Below are 19537 nucleotides of genomic sequence, written 5' to 3' on the forward strand. Positions count from 1 at the left end.
TTTTGTTTCAGAGCTTGGGGGGTGGGGGTGGGGAATGTCCTGCCTGCCCCACTCCAAGTTTGTCTCACCTTGGACCAGTTGCTTTACAGACTAAACTTAGACTGTACAATCTAACATTTGGCACTAGGGAAAACATAAACTAAAACTCTGACATTGTCATTCTGTACATGCTTATTCAGAAGTAAGACTCACAGTTTATAGTGGGGTTTGCTCCTATTAAATATGCACAGGATTGTAGTGCAAATGTGTCAGATCTGAGCATCAAGGCAGCAGCTCCTCAGTTTATTACCAGATGAAACACAGTTGTCCTCCAGTGCTTATCAGAGTAGTTTAGACTTTTTTACACCTCCCTTTGCAATCTGTTCCTGGTTTCTCCTCATAGGTAAGCCACTAGTGGTCCCACATGCCCTTGTTGTGTGTCCACAAAGGTGGAGCTGATAGTCTGCACCTGCCATATTGTGACTGGAATGCTGTTCTCAGAACTGGGGCAGCCACACGGAAAGCCCTGCTCTGAGTTACTGTGGAGCGGGCTTCTGATATCTTTGGAACCTGAAGGATAAACTTCTGATATGCTTAACCATATGCTGAACCTGTATATGTTGCTTTCTGACACTTGTGTGTGTGTTTGTAGTAGTTAGAAAAAAAGAGCAGAACTCCGTAAGGGTTTAAGGAGTAGGAATGTTGGTGCATTCAGGAGCCATATACTGTGGGTTCTAATAACCGGGTTTCCTCCACGTCATTTAACCTATATTGGTTCAGTAGTGCAAATATATTGTCTTGATTGTCCAATTCATGGTAGATTATTCTTGCAACTTCCAGAAAGCCTCAATGTGATCAAATTAATGTGTTAAGCTGCAAAGAGATACGCCAATCTGAGTATTTTTCAGAAGTGTTGTAGGACCTTCTTATATGGGCTGACTTTTTGAAGCCTGGATTAATCACATGAGAAGGATGGTTTGGGCTGCAATTAATAGTCATAGAGTCAGAAGGGACCATGGTTTGGACTGCAATAACAACCCCTTGCAATGCAGGAATATTTTGCCCAATGTGGGACATGAACCGATGATCCTGAGTTTAAGCTTCTCATTCTCTACTGATGGAGCTATAAGGAGTGGGGTTAACTAACCTGTCTTGCTAGCAGAAGACTGTGTGAGGACTCCTACTGGCATAATGGGACTTCTCCTAAATCTCTGGAGGGATGGGAGAACAATTTGTGGGAGCAGAGGGGATACCAATCTGTTGGACAAGCAAGCTGATGTAACTTATCTCCTTAGGGCCGTTTTGAATTCTACCCTTTGTGTCTGAAATATTTAGGTAGCTATTTGTGTAACCTTAATTTTAAGGTTGTGGGACACGGGTGGCGCTGTGGGTTAAACCACAGAGCCTAGGACTTGCCGATCAAAAGGCCGGTGGTTCGAATCCCCGTGATGGGGTGAGCTCCTGTTGCTCAGTCCCAGCTCCTGCCAACCTAGCAGTTCGAAAGCACATCAAAGTGCAAGTAGATAAATAGGTACCGCTCTGGCGGGAAGGTAAATGGCATTTCCGTGCACTGCTGTGGTTCACCAGAAGTGGCTTAGTCATGCTGGCCACATGACCCGGAAGCTGTACGCCGGCTCCCTCGGCCAATAAAGCAAGATGAGCGTCGCAACCCCAGAGTCAGTCATGACTAGACCTAATGGTCAGGGGTCCCTTTACCTTAATTTTAAGGTAGGCTTACTTTTTTCTTTTTCTTTTTAAACAAAAGCTGCTTGAGCCTAATGCTAATTAATAAAATCTAACCTTTTCTCTATTGGTAGCTGACCCAAACAGTGAACATGAGAAGATGGAATTTGTGAACCTGGTGCTGCTTTTCTGTGAATTCATACGGCATGATGTTTTCTCCCACGATGCTTACATGTGCACTTTAATATCACGTGGAGACTTATCCATCACTGCAACCTCTATGTCTCGCTCACCAACTGGGGAAAATATGGATGAACAGTATTCTAGGGAACAAGATGTGAAAATGGAGGTATGAAGTGCCTTGTAGTTTGCTTCTCAGCTTCACTAGGTCAAAAATGACAACATGCTGCTGTTTTCTCCCTACCCCACTTTATACTAAGAGCATTTTGAAAAATAATAATTGTGCTGCCTAGAAAGCTTTATTGGTGTTGTTCATCAGATTCTCAGTGCCAACCTTTAATGTAGCCCCCTTTAGCCAGTATAATGTGAGCAGTCCATGCTGCTGCTACTCCCCAGTTTCTGGAGGGATTCTGTTGGCATGAAAAGCAATTGGAGTGTATGGTCTTCTCATGTGACCTGGGATTTTGCACAAGTGTGCACATGTTTTATCCTGATGATGCAGGACGAGAGTTGCACTGTGCAGAAGTTTCCATGCCAACAGTGCAATATTGAGATCTCGAGATCTCAACATTACCCTGCTCTCAGGATGAGGCCCTATTGGCTGTGCCACAGCCTGCAGAAATATATCTGGCACCAACCAGGTAGAGGCCCTGCCTGGTTAACAAGTTTATGGAACAGTTTCTCACAGGTGCCAACCTTGCTGAGTTTTCCTCTGGGGGTCATTGATACCTGACCTTGAGAACTTTTCAGGTTGCTGGATTTATTGTTATATTTTAATTTATACTGGTTGTATTGTTTTTGCCTTTTGCTTTTTTACCGGTTTTGTTTAGAGGAGTGTCTTCCAAAGTTTTAAACTGCCTTGGGATTGGAATGGAAGACAGTATATGAGATTATATAAGTTTCATTCCCTCTGAAGGGACAGACATGTAGTTTGGGGGTTCTCCTAGATTCATCCGTCAGTGGAGGCCCTGGTTACTTCTCTGGTGATGGGTGCTTACTGCCAGCTTGTGTTGGTGTGTCGACGATACCCATTCCTGGATAGGGATACCTTGGCCACCATGATTCCATGTACTGGTAACCTCAGGATTGGACTACTGTAACAAATCAGGACTGGGTTACCTGAAGTACGGCTTGCCCCTGTGTAGACCTGCAAGATCACTTCGAACACCTGGGATATTTTTGCTCAGGCCAGCACACTCTACAGAATATCATATAGTGGTAATGTTAAAACAGGCAATTTCCTCCTTTCGCCCTTCACTCTGGAATGCCCTTACCTCTCCCTTATGATGTGAAGCACCTTCAATTATTTGCTTCAGATGTCTTTATGAAAATGTGCAGGCTTTCCCTAACCCGTAAGATTGGAACCTGTATCACTGGATTTTCTGTGTTTGCTTCTGTGATATTATTTTACTGCTTTTAATGTTGATTTGTGTTGTTTCCATGGTACGTAGACATTTTTAAAGCATGAAGAGTTCTGTTCGTTGATGCCATTCTGCTTGCACAACAAAGTTTTGCTTGCACAATGAAACCTCCCTCTCCTCTCCTTGCACAACCTCAAAACCCGCTCTGGAGAGTTGGGGGACTCTCTGGAGCAGAATATGGGGGCACGAGGGGAGAGGAGAGGAAGGAGATATAACCCTCAGTGGTTTAGAAATGTTTATTAAATAAAAAAAATATTATGCAGATGAATGAGATAATAGCTTTGACAAATTATACTTAAAGGTAGTTCGTGGCTAAATACAGTCTAGAGCTGCCATGATGACGAAATGCCTGTTGCATAAATGAAATGTGATATTTTGCACCTATTGGGCTCTGATGGATCAAGGTCTCTTTATATATTAAAGGTGCCGATAGAATTAGTTACATTTGCATTGTTTTATATGTCCATGATTGGAATTGGAAGGAAAGGGTGTCCTTCTAAGGTTTGAGCCCAAATTTTATTTTTAACTTTAATGGTTGTTAGGTTCTTTCCTCAAAACCAATCCAATATTATTTGGACCTGCAAGAATCATGACTTCAGACTTTTATTTCTGCAAGGTTTCATCTCAGCAGCAGCATAATCTCTTGTGAACAGTGGTCCTTTATACAAATTGCACTGTACTTGGGGAATACGCATCCCTCTAGAGAAGTATTGATGGTTTAGCTGTAGCCTTTCTCTAATCTGATCCCATAGCAAAGCAGACATTTCCCAGGAGATTACACATTCATTGTAAACAAAACATTCAGGCTATCGCCCTTGAGTGCAGTTTTCCTGAGCTTGTTATTATTATTTTTAAAGTATGACTTCAAAAAGAGACCATTTTGAGTGTTATATATGTTGGGGGCAGAAATGTCTTCCGTCTTGTTTAGTCTAAGAATTTTAGTATTGTGCTTTTTAAAACTCAGTGATTTTTTAAATCTTATGCGGCCAGTCACCCATGCTTTACATCATGCTCTGACTGGTGTTTCCTTTTCTCTTCGGTGATCATTAGGACCATAGTATTATGGAACATATGTACATTGACTCGGGAACTGCTAATATTTTTGATGACATAGACAAGAATGACTTTAAGACAGACTTTGGTTCGGAATTTCCAGTAGGTCTAACTTCGGATTTTTTCAGTTAAAAAACCCATTCTTCACTTTGCTACGTGTGTCAGCATGATCTGAGACATGGAACACGCACTCTTACCAGCATTTTCTGCATTTCTTCTGGTACTCTCAAAATATCTCGCCCCTTTCCCCCATACTCATCCTTTCCTTCTTTTAAATAGCATCATGGTCTTAGGTTTACAACCTCACCTTTTTCCACTGTGGTAACCTTGATACCACTTCCACTGTGTTTAAACTGCCACTATCATGAACATGTCACAAGCAGTGAAACATTAACTCATATCATTTATACTTACTGAAACCATTTTTTAAAAATAAAACAAAAACATTTTGCCATTCTTCACTCACAATATTGAGTGCTAACATTGGCCCCCTTATTAGCTGCTGTTTGAAAATTGAATCAAAATGGTTTTAGTTCCTGCATATTTCAATGCAATTGAATGTTGTTTTCATTGGCATGCATCAGGAGTAGCCAACGTGGTGCCCTCCAGATGTTGTTAGATTACAGTTCCCATCATCCTTGACCATTGGCCATTCTGGCTGTGACTGATGATAGTTGTGGACCAACATCTGGGAGTTGCCACATTGGCTGTCTCAGACATACATCATAAGTTACTAATTCTGAGGTAAAATGAAGCTGCATTTTTTGGCCATACCATAAATTCAATGGATATTTCTGTTTACAGTATTAAATGTTTGTTTACATGCCTTAGATATTTTCTCCAATGCCTGGGGAGTCTTGTGAGAATCTGAATTCCGTATCAATGATAGACAGAAGAATTTCAACAATGAGTGAAAAGTCTATGAAGAGGGAAAAACTGAGGGAGCTGATTTTTCCATCAAACTACAACCTCCTTCGCCATTTGCAATATGCAACACATTTTCCTATACCTCTGGTAAGTAACTTCTTTCTGTCTTTGAAGAGGACGTCTATACACATGCAAGCAAAACTGCTTAGAGGTTTTATTTACAATTAAGTGGGATGCAAATTCTGTTAAATAAATAAATTGCTTACCGGCTTACTTCAAACTAATGACAATTCATTTAGCCAGGTCGTGGCTCGTTGTTTTGTTGTACTCATCGTACAAAGTGTCACTGAAACAGGTGAGTGGTAAATTAGTTGACTCAACTCATTTCCTTATATCCAGTTGGACTTAGCCATGACTAGTTTAACCTGGATTTGGGTTCCTATATGAATATTTTATCCAAGTACATTTTGAAAACTGTACATTGTCTGTCAAGCATATCATAGTCTTCAAGCAGATTAACATGAAAATAAAATCATAAGCATGGGGCTTGTTCCTGTGACACCATTTTTTATTGTTACATCTAAACCAAACCCAGTGTGTGTACTCCCTTAGATGAATTACATGCTTCTTATATACATAACTCTAAATGTCAGTGTTATGAAAGCAACCATCTTTAAAAAGGCTCACAAAGTATTCAGTCATGCCACTTCAAGATATCTGAATGTCAAATTACAGGTATGCAGGGGGAGAATTCATAGAATTGTTGAGTTGGAAGGGATCCTGAGGGTCATCTCATTCATCCCTCTGCAATGCAGGAATCTCAGCTAAACCATTTGCCATGGGGCACTTTGAGTAATCCCCGTCCAAGTCATACACAGAGTAGACTATTGAAATCAATGACTAATCTGAGTATGACTATCATTGTATTTCACCCTTCAGAAACAAAATGTGACAACTGCTTGTGACACATTGTGCAACCAAATTCTACAGAGCGATAGCTACTAGCAATGAATATTGTATCTTGGGGTGGGCTATTGCTTCTTTCCCTTAGCAATTTCTCAGAAAATGCAGTGCCCTTGCAACTGAAGCTCTACCTGAAGGAAAGATGGAGAGATTGTGTGCTCTAGCTGGGGGGGTGGGCAGGGTCAATGCATTTTTAATGTGCAATAAGTTGTCTAGAATGGTCTGCAGTCTCAACTGAAACATCAAAGTGCTGTCTCTGCTAATGCATTTTCTGGGGGAGTATTATTTTCTTTACGCGACCCGAAAGCCTTTGTCACGTTCAGTCTAAATGTCTTTGAAAGGTAAAAATACAGAATTGGGTCAAAACAGAGATTTGACACACCAAGTAGCAGGGTGGATTCTTTTGCTTTGAAGAGTGTTCGCCTGAGAGAGCAGTCTGTGGTTATAGCTTTGCTTTGACTCAAAGTATACGGGATCCGGACAATATGGTAAGGAACAAAGCATATTATGTAGCTTGCAGTGACTAAGAGTATGTTCACCAGAGCTTTCTTCACATTGTCGTAGCTCACGTTGTATCTGTTTCGATAGAGTAATCTGATCACAAGGAAGTTAGAAATAAGCACTATGGCGGAAAAATTGAGAAATATTGCAGAACAAATGAAATTAGTGAAAACATGCCAATCTCTTCCCACCGTCGTTTTGAAATCAATACAGCCCACATTGGCCGTTTCTTTGATTTCTCTGATTGGAATTGCCATGTTTGGCACCATGATAAATAGAACCATTGCCCAGACTACTGCTGATATCATCTTAGCAAAGCCAGGCTCCTGGATGCGATAGACCTTGCAGCTGTGTATTAACTGAAGGCAACGGTCCATGCTTACAAATCCCAAGAATATGATGGATAAGTACATGTTGATATAGATGAGGCAAGCTGTGACTTGGCAGTGGAATATTTTCAGTTTCCAGGGAGCAACTCCTAAATCAACTGCGATTTTCACCGGCAAGGCAAGGGTTAGCAAAAAGTCTGCTGTTAGCAGGTTAATTAAGTAGACGCTCATGCATTTGCGATGTTGCTCTGCCTTCAGGAAGGTCCACAGGGCAAAGCAGCTCCCGATGAACCCAATAAGAAAGATCAAGTAATAAAAATAAGGAAATGGCTCCATGGCAGAATAAACATTGCAACCTGAGGAATTGGTTATGCGCATCTTAAATGCTTCACAGGAGAGGCAAAGTATGTGCACCTTTTCTGAGAGACAAAACCTGGAGTTGGAAGAGAGAGAGAGAGAGAGAGAGAGAGAGAGATAAACAAACAAACTGACTTTTTGTAAGCAATAGTGTCGTACAGTATCTAACGAAATCTGTGACTGTTCTTAAGAACAGGTACCCCCAAACTCGGCCCTCCAGATGTTTTGGGATTACAGTTCCCATCATCCCTGACCACTGGTCCTGCTAGCTAGGGGTGGTGGGAGTTGTAGTCCCTAAACATCTGGTGGGAGTTGTAGTCCCTAAACATCTGGAGGGATGCCTGCTTAAGAAGCTCAGGAGCAACTTTCCCCATTCTGGTGCCCGCCATATGTTTTGGGCTATAGCTTCCATTGGGCCCAGCCAATGGTACACATACATTTTTTTTAAATGGTTTAAAGCAACTTTTTGACAAATCTGTTCAGTGTGATGCTGCATTCATATGAGAAATGCATTTACTCCAAAGCATTTCCTTTTCAGTTAGCAGGGCTGATTGCAGACTTAATCGTCCCAGAAATGGAACAAATAAGTGTGAACACTGCTTCTCTTTTTGTTTTATTTGGTATTCTCAGACATCCCTAGGCATAGGAGGTTTTAATTGAGATGCAAGAAAACCATATTTGCCAAGAACATTTCCATAGTTTGATGGTCTGATTTTTTGCAGCAAGATCTGTTTTATAGATGTACTGGTAGAAATCATTGCTAGAGCCATGCACACTGAAGAGGAAGTGGCTATTTTTAACATTTCTAAGAAATGAAATGCAGTAATGATTTCCAGATGAAGAACAGTGAACCTTCAGCTTCCATTTGATGCACCTCATAGATGTTTGCCTTCTCCAGTTGTTGTGGAGCTGTTGGTGTACAAACAGAACTGTAGGTTAAACGCTGGAATTGTTAACGTTGGCAGTTTTACAACAATAAAATGTGTGTGTATCAATCTACATTTTTTTCAAGAGCTTTGGCTGTAAATGGAAGTGATTTTTTGTGCAGTCTTTTGAAGTGCACAAATATTATACCACAGGTATGCCATCATTTTCAGAGATAGATAGTAAAAGAACCTAGTTTATATAACTAGCCAACAAAAGTACCTCGGTTTAAGAACAGCCCTGTTTACGAACTATTTGGTATACGAACTCTGCAAAACCGGAAGTAGTGTTCCAGTTAGCAAACTTTACCTCAGTCTATGAACGGAAGCTGGTGGAAAGGCACCGGCGGCGGGAGGCCTCATTAGGGAAAGTGCACCTCAGTTTAAGAACGGCTTTGGTTTAAGAATGGACTTCCAGAATGGATGAAGTTCGTAAACCGAGGTACCACTGTAATGCAGAGGGTAGTGTGACTGCACAGCGGGGGACTAGTGTAGCCAACCTGCTCGGAAGCTCCCAGCACAATTTGGATTGCCTGGAGCACAAATGCCAAACTCAACTCACTCACCTTATGAGTAAATTTGTAGCAATGGGTCAGAATTTACATCAGAATGAAATCAAATCAGTTGGTTGGGCAAGGGGATAGTCTGAAACATGTTAAAGCCATCAAAAGGAGAATCCATCAGAGAGGAGGCAAGTGATAGTGAGGCGTGAGTCATTGGAGGTTTGTATAATACACTTTTGTTGGTTATAAAAGTTATAAATGGAAATCAAATTATAAACATTCTCATTTAGCCAAGCGTTGGACAACTCTGTGGCAGTAAGTCAGCTTTTAAATGACTTTTGAAAACTGTTCATTCTGTCAGGAAATTATCTTTCCCCAATAGTTTTCTGATTTCTATTCTCTTTTGTTTTGTTTTGTTTAGTTTTAATTTTATGGTTTTATCTATTGTCCTGAACTGATTTTTTTTTTAATGAAGTAGTGGTGTATAAATATTTTAATAAATAAAAATAAATGAGGATGAGGGCCCAATTTGTATGTCCCTCTCTACTGACAACGAAATTGTCCATAATCTTTGTAATGACTTGATTACTCTAAAGTAGCATCTACTCTAATCAATATGGCAAGGCATCTTTTAGATGTATCTGCACCTTTCAGTGGGTTTCACTTTTCCTACAACTATGTAAACTAAAGATTTGCAGATGGTTTGCTTATTCAAGTGTGTGACAGCTATGGGGATGTATTTTTTTCAAGGGCTTTCTGACCACAGCCCATTGCTACCTCATTTCTCACAACTCAGAGACATCTATAGCCAGCTAACTATTTCACATCTTGTTTTTATATCCTGCCTTTCATCCAACCACAGGAGCACAAGGTAGCTAACAACATAAACTAGGCAAAAATCCAACAGACATCAGTGGCACTACTATAGCATTACTAAAACAAAATGTGTTATCAGCCAAATCAAAGTAACCAAGGGCTTGTTGGAATAAGATGGCTTTTGTTTGCTTACAGAATGCCTAAAATGTTGAAATCTGGTGGGCTTCTCTTCAGGTCATTAGGTGCATGCCAGCAGCTATTTACTAATAGTCAGCAAGGGAGCCTGGTCAGGTTGAGTACAATTCAGCATTGCACTCTTAAGCTGGTGTCGTGTGTTATGACAGTGGTGTGGCAAGTGTTAAAATACGCCTGTAATGTGTGCAGTTAACTGACCATGTGGATCAGACTGCTAATCTGCCAAGTTCCCAGTCGGCAAGGGATATGTGGTGCCTGAGGGTTGATAAGTGTGGAAAGTCAGTTATTTTCCCAAGGTCTGAAGGCACATTGCTGAAGCTAAGCAGGTCTGGGTCTCTGCATACTATCAACACCATGTGGAAGTATGCCATTGGTCAACTTTGGTATATCCTATGTCCATTTTATTAGTAGCTTACACAGATGATTCCTTTTAAATCTTGGAGTCTAAAGAATTTAAGCAGAACACAGTGCTAGAAAGATCTGAGAGAGTTTGGGAGCAACCACTATGCAGGGATGAAACGCATAGGAATGCAGGAAGCTGCCTTATATAGAGTCAAATCACTGGTCCTTCTAGCTCAGCATAGTCTATCTGACTAGCAGCAGATCTCAAGGGTTTAAGACCGGGTTCTCTCCCAGCCTTTCCTGGAGATGCCGAGGATTGAACCAGGGACCTTCTGCATATAAAACAGAGATGCTCTTCCACTGAGTTTAAATATCATAATCTTCCTTCTGAGAAATGACAGTCACTTTGAATCAATTACAAAGGAAATTGCACTGTGGTCCTGAGATAGCGAATGCTTGATTCTATCAACTCCTTCAACAGAAAAACTAAAATCGTTGCAGTTTTTGTGACTATGAAGCTTCAGCCAGGAGTATCTATACTGACTTTGTCCCTAATTGCAAACACAAAAGTTTACATAGCCTGCGTTTTGTATTTGCGTCAATGATAATAATGAATGGGTAAAGTATTTTAAAAGGTACATACCTGTTTTAGAGTCCAAAAAGCATTGAAGAATTTTGTTAAATGTCCTGTTTACTATTGGCAGGCGACCTGCTTTTTGCCTTGTGGCCAGCTACTTTTCCTTTTGCTCTTTATATAGTTCGTATCTTAAAAGAGATTTTCCTGTGGCTTTCAAACACATCGGTTGACGTCTATGAAACCAAAAGCCATCTGAAGGTGTGTGCGGGTACGCACACTCTTAAGAGTTCAGAATTATTCAGTGTTGCAAAATAATACTTCATCCTCCTCTTGTGATTGGGTGGGAAAGCAAAGTTGCTGTAATGACCTGAGACCATTATCCTTTTAATTCTTGCCAGTGGAATGCCAGAAGAGTTGAGATAGTAGCAGAATAATGCACCATGCTTTCTCAGGGAGCAAACTGGAGTGTGAGGTTCAGCAGAGCATAAATATGTATGTAATTTTAAAGGTTTTAATTAAAGCAGTCCTTCACTGATACTGTCTAGGTGGTGCACAGTCCAGCAAAATTAATTGCAGCAAGTTTTAAATTAAATTAACTGGTATTAAAGGTAGAGGTAAAGGACCCATGGATGGTTAAATCCAGTCAAAGAGAACTATGGGGTGTGGCGTTCATTTCACTTTCAGGCCGAGGGAGCCAGCATTTGTCCACAGACAGCTTTCCGGGTCATGTGGCCAGCGTGACTAAACCGCTTCTGGAGCAACGGAATTACAATGTTATGACTAAAATAAATAAAACATTGTTATAAAAGCATAATTTAGACAAACAGGCAAAAACAAAACAAAACATTGAATTGACTTTCGCTAATCTCAAGAGATTTTAGCGTAGGTTGAATTCTTCCACTGAAAGCATTGGAACTTGAACTACCGTATTTTTCGCTCTATTAGATGCACCAGACGATAAAGCACACCTAGTTTTTAGAGGGGGAAAAAGTATTCTTTAAAGCAGGCTTCCTCAACCTTGGGCCTCCAGATGTTTTTGGCCTACAACTCCCATGATCCCTAGCTAGCAGGACCAGTGGCCAGGAATGATGGGAACTGTAGTCTCAAAACATCTGGAGGCCCAAGGTTGAGGAAGCCTGCTTTAAAGGGAGCGCTGAGCAGAGTGCGCTCTGTCCCTTCCCCCACTTGCCGCAAAAGCCAGGGATAGCCGCACGAAGCCTCCACAGGACAGCGGGATGAAGGCTCCCCGTGCCCTGCAGAGGCTGTGCATGGTTAAACAAGAAGCCAGGATAGCCAGCGGGATCGCAGCTGGCTCATGGGATAACCACGCGCAGCCTCTCCCGGGCAAGGGGAGCCTTCATCCTCCAAGAGCCGCACTTCCTTTAAAGAGCGCGCGGAATGTGTGCGCAGCTCTTGGGGGCTTTTCCCCAGGAGGGAGAAGGGCAGCCCTTCTCCCTCCTCGGGGAAAAGCCCCGAAAAGCCACACACACACTCCACGCGGCTCTTTAAAGGGAGTGCTGTGCAGAGCCTCCCGCCTGCATTCGCTCCATAAGACGCACACACATTTTCCCTTACTTTTTAGGAGGGGAAAAGTGCGTCTTATAGAGCGAAAAATACAGTATTTCGGGATCATTTCATAACGTTCCTGTGGGTCTGTGTTAAGGAATTCCTTTAGTACCAGCTACAGTGCGGCTTATGTTAATTGTTGCAACAGAGAGATGCACCTATCTGTTTCTCGGAACCTAATTTGGAGTGATACAGTTACATAGATTAATAATAGTGCCATCAACTCTGAAATGGCTTTATTCTGAGAAGCATTCATAGCAATTTTTTGCAGTAACTACACACTATGGTGGTTGTTGTTGTCTTATAAAAACTACTGATAAAAATGTATTATTAAAAAGACTGTGGTCTAACTGGCTTCTTAAATTCATTTCCCTTCCCATGCTCATAAATCCAGAAGCAGGTTTGTGTCCTGTGTTCAGTAGACAACCACCGAATGAATGAAAAGGACCTCACATAAATATGTTTTCTATGCAAAAAGGACCCCGTATTCTCAGCTTTCTTTGTTGGCTCCAATGAACAGAAAGTTTTAAAACCCCCCAAATAAACAAAATCATATCAAACAACATAAATTTTAAACTTAGACATTCGAGATAGTGATACAGTCCCTGAAATACTTAATATTCTATCTTCAAACTTATTGTGAAGCCTTGGGTGTGACCCTCATATCCCTCTAGTTTGTAATTCTTTCTAACAGGATCCTGAGGGAAGCTTATGAACAGGGCATGAGGCAACAGCATTCTCATGCTTGTCGCTATCATTTAGTATTTATAGGTATACAGCCTGAGACTATGGATGTTCAATTCAGCAATCATGGGTAGTGGTGGAGCAAACTTGAGGAACTTTGGTTCATTGGAGCTGAGCAAATGAGTGCTGAGCATGGCACCTTTACATTTTGGAGGCATCTGATGTGATTGTGAATAATGAAACATTAAACAGGAACTGAGAAGGACTGCTTCCAACAATGCTGACCCTAAATCTCAAATCTTGCTAGAAGGAACAAGGCTTTCATCCCCCATATAATCTCATTTCCATCAAATCTAGCTCCCTAATGCTACAGAGGTTTCTCCAGTTCAAAACGAACAGGTTCCAACACCATATTGTGGCATCTAATAAGGAGGAACTGTTCTCATGGCCTACTCAACCCTGAGCGCCAGAGTTGTGTATTACAGAAGGCCTCAAAGCATCTGACTAGCTCTCAGTTGCAGAACTGACAAGAGAGTTGCAACCTTTTGCTGTGCTGAGTCAGACTTGAACCATACCTGCAGCTTTTGTTTGAGAAGACATGTCTTACCAAACCACTGATCTGCCTATATACTCCAACTGGCATTGTTTCCTGTTGTTCCCTCTTTCTGACGAGAAGGGAGCAAATATCACCATTGCCAAGAGCGTGCACCAGTGAGGGAAAGAAGATCTCTGAATTAATATTAATACAACACACCTGGGAACTGTTGATATGAAATAACCTCCCCCCACATTGACTTAATGTACATTGCCACTGGGATGCCTGATGCTACTGTTGGGTTAAAGTTATGAGAGTACTGTTTTAATTGAAGAGGCTGTGTTTGCAAAAGAGAAGGAATGAAGATTTTCACTGGAGAAATTCAGGAATACAGTTGCACCTTAGTTCTCAAATGCCTTGGTTCTCAAACACTTTGGTTCTCAAACTCCAAAAACCCAGAAGTAAGTGTTCCTGTTTTCAAACAATTTTTGGAAGCCGAACGTCCAATGCGGCTGTCGGCTATTGTTTCCAGGGCACCTGCACAAATCAGAAGCTGTGCCTTGGTTTTTGAACATTTCGGAAGTCAAATGGACTTCCGGAACTGATTAGGTTTGGTGCTTTTGTTTTATTTTGTGTTTTTGTTTTTGAGGCTTTTTCAATTAATTTGTTTTTGTGACTGTGTGGAACTGTCCCATTAAACTTTAATTAGTTTAATGTAAATGCCCAGTGCGCTTCCATCGTCACAAGTCCCACTACAGCAGAGTATTTCGCACAGCAGTTGAAGAAGGGCAGGAGAGGCAGTATCTTTTCAAAGAGGAGTCTTGGAGCATGCGGTTTGTAACTCAAAGATAAGGTTTATTTACAAAAACAAAAAACAACCCTGGCGAAGAACCACACATCTCAGCAAACACGCCCAAAAAGGGGGAGAAAAGGGAAGAACAAACACACAGGAGACTATTTATACAAACTCATGTTCCTGGAAGCCTAATGACCTCCAGCTGCTCAGTGATTAGAGCGTTTCTGCTACCCTTTAACCCTTTGATAGCAACACCCCCTCTCGCTCGTAACACTGAGCTGTACCAACCTTAATTCAAATTTAAACCTGAACAGAAACATTTATGAGATTGCGGACCCAAAGCTTTCGTAAAACCGTCTGCAAGGTTTTCTTGGCTTGGACAATACTTTAGTTCAATTAAACCTTGTTTTACACTTTGGCATACATTTTGATAACGGATATCCAAGTGTTTTGTGTGTGCCTTGAATTGACCTGATTTAGCTAGTTTAATACAAGGTTGATTGCCTTCCCACACTCTGATAGGTAGGAAACATTCTCCAAACAATTCTTGTACCAGTTGCTTATAAAATTCCAGTTCTCTACATACATCTGATAATGCATTGAACTCAGATTCAGTTGAACTTAAAGCTATAAGTGATTGCTTTCTTGATCTCCAACCAATTAGTGCATTTCCAAATTTTATCGCCATTCCTGACACTGATTTTCTATCTGGTCTAGCATCTGCCCAACTGCTGTCGGCCCAACATTCAAGTTGTGTGCTGACCTCTGATGATAGTTTTAAGCGAAACCTTTTGGTAGTTTGGAGATACCTTAAAACTCTTTTTACTCCTTGCCAAGCATGCATTGATGGTTTTTCAGCTTGTCTACACAGCATGTTGACAGCATATGTTATATCGGGCCAAGTCCACTGTGCAATGTGGAGTAGACTGCCTATCGCTGACTGGTAAACCCCGGGATTACTGAACTCTGTCTGTTGCTCAGCTTGAGCATCCTTTATGTAACTTAATTCCATTGGGGTTTTAACACCAGCACAGTTGTCCATTTTAAACCTTTCCAGCAACTGCTGGATCTTAGCTTCTTGGCTGAGCCAATAGTTCCCATTTTCATCTTGCTGAATTTTAACTCCTAGATAAACAGATACATTGCCTAGTGATTTTATCTGAAACCTTTCTCCAAGCTTTGTGGCAAATTGTTGTGCAAGTTTATCATCCTTTCCACTGTATAATAAATCGTCAACAAATATCAAGACTGCTTCTTGTTCACATCCCGAGCCTTTTAGATAAAGACACGCATCTGCTGCGCTCTTTCTGAACCCCATGCTCTCTAGAGCATCGTTTAAGCAGGAATTCCAATTACGGGCGGACTGTTTCAACCCATAAATGGATTTGTGTAGGCGCCAGACCTGGTTTGGCTTGTCTCCTTCAAAACCTGGTGGTGGTGTCATATAGACTTCCTCCTGTAAGTCTGCGTTTAAATAAGCCACATTGACATCAAAATGAAACAGCTTATTTCCCTTCTTAGCTGAAGAGGCTAAAAGCATTCTTAGTGACTCTGGTCTTGAAGTAGGTGCATAGATTTGAGAATAGTGAACACCTTTGCGCTGCGAAAACCCTTTTGCAACTAGTCGGGCTTTATATTGCAACTCCTCAGTAGTTGTGGGCTTTAAACGATATACCCATCGACAACCTACAGCTTGTTGCCCTTTCGGAAGCTCTGTACTTGTAAACACACCGAGAGACTTCATTGAAGCCATCTCTTTTTCCATTGCTTCCTGCCACTTAACGGCTTCTGAGCTTGGAAGCTGTTGTACCTCCATATAGCTATCTGGCTCACACTGTGCCATATTTACGTATACACTTGTCACCTTAAACCGCTCTGGTGGCTTGCCCTTTGTGGCACGATTTGACCTGCGCAATTGTTCCTCTTGTGCCCCCTCTGACCGTTGGCTGTCAGAATCTGTCTCAGACTTTATACCTGGATGTGCCTCTAGGGATATAGACCTCCGTTTAGATACCTCCCTTGGGCTTGGTGTTGCAGGCGACCTGCTTCGCTTTTGCTGTCTGCTAGGCCTACTGACTGGCGATGTTGGAACACTCCTAGATTTTGGCTTTTCTACCTTAGGAGAAGGACCTTGTGCCTGGTCAGAATCTGCATCTGAACCATGTGCACCATCCTCTTCTGGCTCACTACTCTCTGGACTTTCATTCTCAGCATAAATGCCTAAATCATCTCTCAAAATGTCAGGGTTAGCATGTAAGTGAGTCCATCCAGATTGCTCACAAAATTCAGCGCTCCTACTGAGGACCACTCTTGTAGTATCCCCATTTGGGTTCACGAACCTCCAAGATTTGGCGTGTGGTTCGTACCCACAAAAGATGAGTTTCCTAGCCCTTGGACCTCCCTTTTTCCTTAACACTTTTGGGATAAGTACATAGGCTGGACATCCAAACACCCGAAAGTAATTAATTTTGGGCTTCTTCCCATATAAAGCAAAATAAGGGGTAGTGCCAATCACCGAATTATATACTCGGTTCAAAATATGAGTAGCCGCCTGCCAGGCTTCCGCCCAGTAACTTTGAGGGAGTTTAGCATCAAACAACATAGAGTTTGCCAACTCTTGCAGAACCCTGTTTTTACGTTCGGCCACGCCTCCTTCTTGGGGGGAATAAGGTGTAGACAGACGATGCTTAATTCCCTTTTTCTTAAAGAAATTCTGCAACACAGACCCGGTAAATTCTGACCCTCTGTCTGTCTGAAAAGCAAGTACTCTAGTACCGAATTCAAGTTCTACTGCATGAACCCAATTTTTAACTGTTTCTGCAGTATCTGCTTTTGTTTTGAGAGGAAAAAACCATGTAACCTTTGTTTTGTCATCCGAGAGACACAGTGCATACCTCGAACCTCCCATGCTAGCAACAGGCATTGGGCCACATAGGTCCATATGCACAAGTTGGAATACTTTGTCAGATTTCCTATCTGAACTGGGATAGCTGCATCTATGAACCTTCGCCCTTTTGCATGCAGTACAATCCAAATACTTAGTACATTTGTTCATTTTGCACCCTTCTGATAATTCAGGTTGCCTTTTAACATACTGAAAATTAATATGTCCCAGACGGCGGTGCCATAAATGGACACAAGAATTATGGGTAGGCATGTTCACACAACCAGCATGAACCTGTTCAACTTCATCTGGACTTGTCTCAAAATAATATAACCCATCTCTGCATTCCACCTGCAAAAGAGACGTTATTCTTTGAAATAGTGCAAACCCCATTTTCAAACACAGTTTTAAACCCATTTCTATCTAGTTCTGACACAGACAAAATACACCCCTTCATTCCCTTTAGCACGTAGGCATCAATTTCTGTTTGCAAACATTTCAAGAACACTGTGCCTACGGTCTCTAAGGAACGTTTAGTTGAATCTGCCATTGTCACAACTTTAAGGGTTTGCAAATGTCTGCAATTCTGCAAACGGACACTAGATGGCGCCACCAGGTGGTGAGATGCACCACTGTCGATCAACCAGCGTAGATTGCTGCCTTGGCCACGCCCTTGCATCAACGCCATTACTGAAGCCATGTGCTGTGTGCTGTGGGAGTAGCCACGACCTCCTCCTCTTCTTCGACGTCCCCTGGAACTCCTTGTCTGGTAACTAGGGGTAACGGCCTTGGTGCTGTCTTGACCAGGTTCACGTGTGCAATTCCTAATTAAATGGGAAGGGGAACCACAGCGAAAACAGTGTCTAGCTGCAAAAGCATTTACTGTGTGCTCAAACTCAGCATCAACACTCTTAGGCACAGCATAACTCCCCTTTAAAGACAAACCTCTTTCTCTTTGCCTTTTATCCTGTTCATCTGCAAGCCGAGATGAAATGTATTCAAGGGTTAATTCAGTTGAAGGCATAGCTTCCAAAGTTAGAGCTAGAGTCTCATAGCTTTTATCAAGAGAAGACAACAATATGTATGACTGCTGCTCCATAGAGAAAGGAATGCCCAGCTGTCTTAGTTGATTAAAGGCAGACACCATTTTGGCAATATGTTCTTTCACACACGCTCCCGGTTGGAGACGTAAATCAAACAAACATCTTGTAGCATGGATCTTGGCCCCCGCAGTGTTTCTGGAATTTAGCCGCTGCAGAACCGTCCAGACCTCATGCGTGTTCTTTAACTCAGAAACATAAGGCATTTGCTCTGGTCCCACTGCCAAAACTAGTAGACCTTGGGCTTTCCTGTCACGTTTCTGTGAAGCTGCTGCTGTTGCTTTGTCTTCTGCAGACGCGTCTGCAGGTGCCTGTAAAGGCGGTGCTTCAGTACAACTCCACAACTCTTTTGCTTGCAACCAAACCCTCACTCTAGCCTTCCAATCTTGCCAATTTTTCCCATTGAGTCGCGTAAACGGGACAGAAAAACTTTCCTGGGACTCTGCCATCCTCCCTGGGGCTTAGGAACGATACTCACACACCTGTAGACCGTCTCCCAGCTGCTGAGGTGGCTCCTTGAGGAATAAAATGTCTTCCAGCGAGTACAAACTGCGCAGTGCCTGTTTAAAACTTTTCTAGGCACATTGCAGGACTCAAGCTGCTTTGAAAGCTTTCGTTGTCGGCAACCGCTTCTGACTTCGCTCCAGTCCTTGCATAAATCACTCTGAACTGCACTCCTTAGCTCCTTCTTGACGTACAAACACCCATAACCTGTCCCATTAAACTTTAATTAGTTTAATGTAAATGCCCAGTGCGCTTCCATCGTCACAAGTCCCACTACAGCAGAGTATTTCGCACAGCAGTTGAAGAAGGGCAGGAGAGGCAGTATCTTTTCAAAGAGGAGTCTTGGAGCATGCGGTTTGTAACTCAAAGATAAGGTTTATTTACAAAAACAAAAAACAACCCTGGCGAAGAACCACACATCTCAGCAAACACGCCCAAAAAGGGGGAGAAAAGGGAAGAACAAACACACAGGAGACTATTTATACAAACTCATGTTCCTGGAAGCCTAATGACCTCCAGCTGCTCAGTGATTAGAGCGTTTCTGCTACCCTTTAACCCTTTGATAGCAACAGGAACCCAGTTCAGCTACTGATTGATTGATTGTGTGGCTGTAGAAATGGATAAAAGCCCCCACCCCCAATCCAAACAATGACAATCATTAGTGCAGGTAAGAATTTTTTTTTTTAATTTTTATCATCTATAATACTGTCTTATTTATTTTATAGTACAGTACACTGATTATTGCTTTCATTTTTTGGATCAGTGGTCTCATTAGATAG

The 19537-nt window shown here is 41.9% G+C and overlaps 2 protein-coding genes across 5 annotated transcripts in view; one reads left to right on the forward strand and one right to left on the reverse strand.

Annotated features, from left to right (window-relative positions):
• Positions 1 to 19537, forward strand: part of MED12L (mediator complex subunit 12L) — a 182493-nt gene that overhangs the window by 41952 nt on the left and 121004 nt on the right. For 2 of the 3 annotated variants that reach the window (XM_083739054.1, XM_083739055.1), the window contains exons 13-15: positions 1797 to 2011; positions 4314 to 4418; positions 5148 to 5330. In XM_083739054.1, the coding sequence (XP_083595180.1) occupies positions 1797 to 2011; positions 4314 to 4418; positions 5148 to 5330 (503 nt within the window). The remainder of the gene's footprint in view (positions 1 to 1796; positions 2012 to 4313; positions 4419 to 5147; positions 5331 to 19537) is intronic. The other variant, XM_083739056.1, reaches the window with a different exon arrangement.
• Positions 5384 to 11214, reverse strand: GPR171 (G protein-coupled receptor 171). Of its 2 annotated transcripts, none has more exons than XM_083739897.1 (2): positions 10756 to 11214; positions 5384 to 7409 (listed from the first exon to the last, which is right to left on the reverse strand). In XM_083739897.1, the coding sequence occupies exon 2, from the start codon at positions 7352 to 7354 to the stop codon at positions 6389 to 6391; it is 966 nt and encodes a 321-aa protein (XP_083596023.1). In that variant the 5' UTR covers positions 7355 to 7409; positions 10756 to 11214; the 3' UTR covers positions 5384 to 6388. The 2 variants fall into 2 exon arrangements, with proteins under 2 accessions (XP_083596023.1, XP_083596024.1); XM_083739898.1 differs by lacking the exon at positions 10756 to 11214 and adding an exon at positions 8186 to 9108.

Source organism: Podarcis gaigeae (assembly GCF_964106915.1).
Source record: "Podarcis gaigeae genome assembly, chromosome: 5".
Classification (NCBI taxonomy): Eukaryota; Metazoa; Chordata; class Lepidosauria; order Squamata; family Lacertidae; genus Podarcis; species Podarcis gaigeae.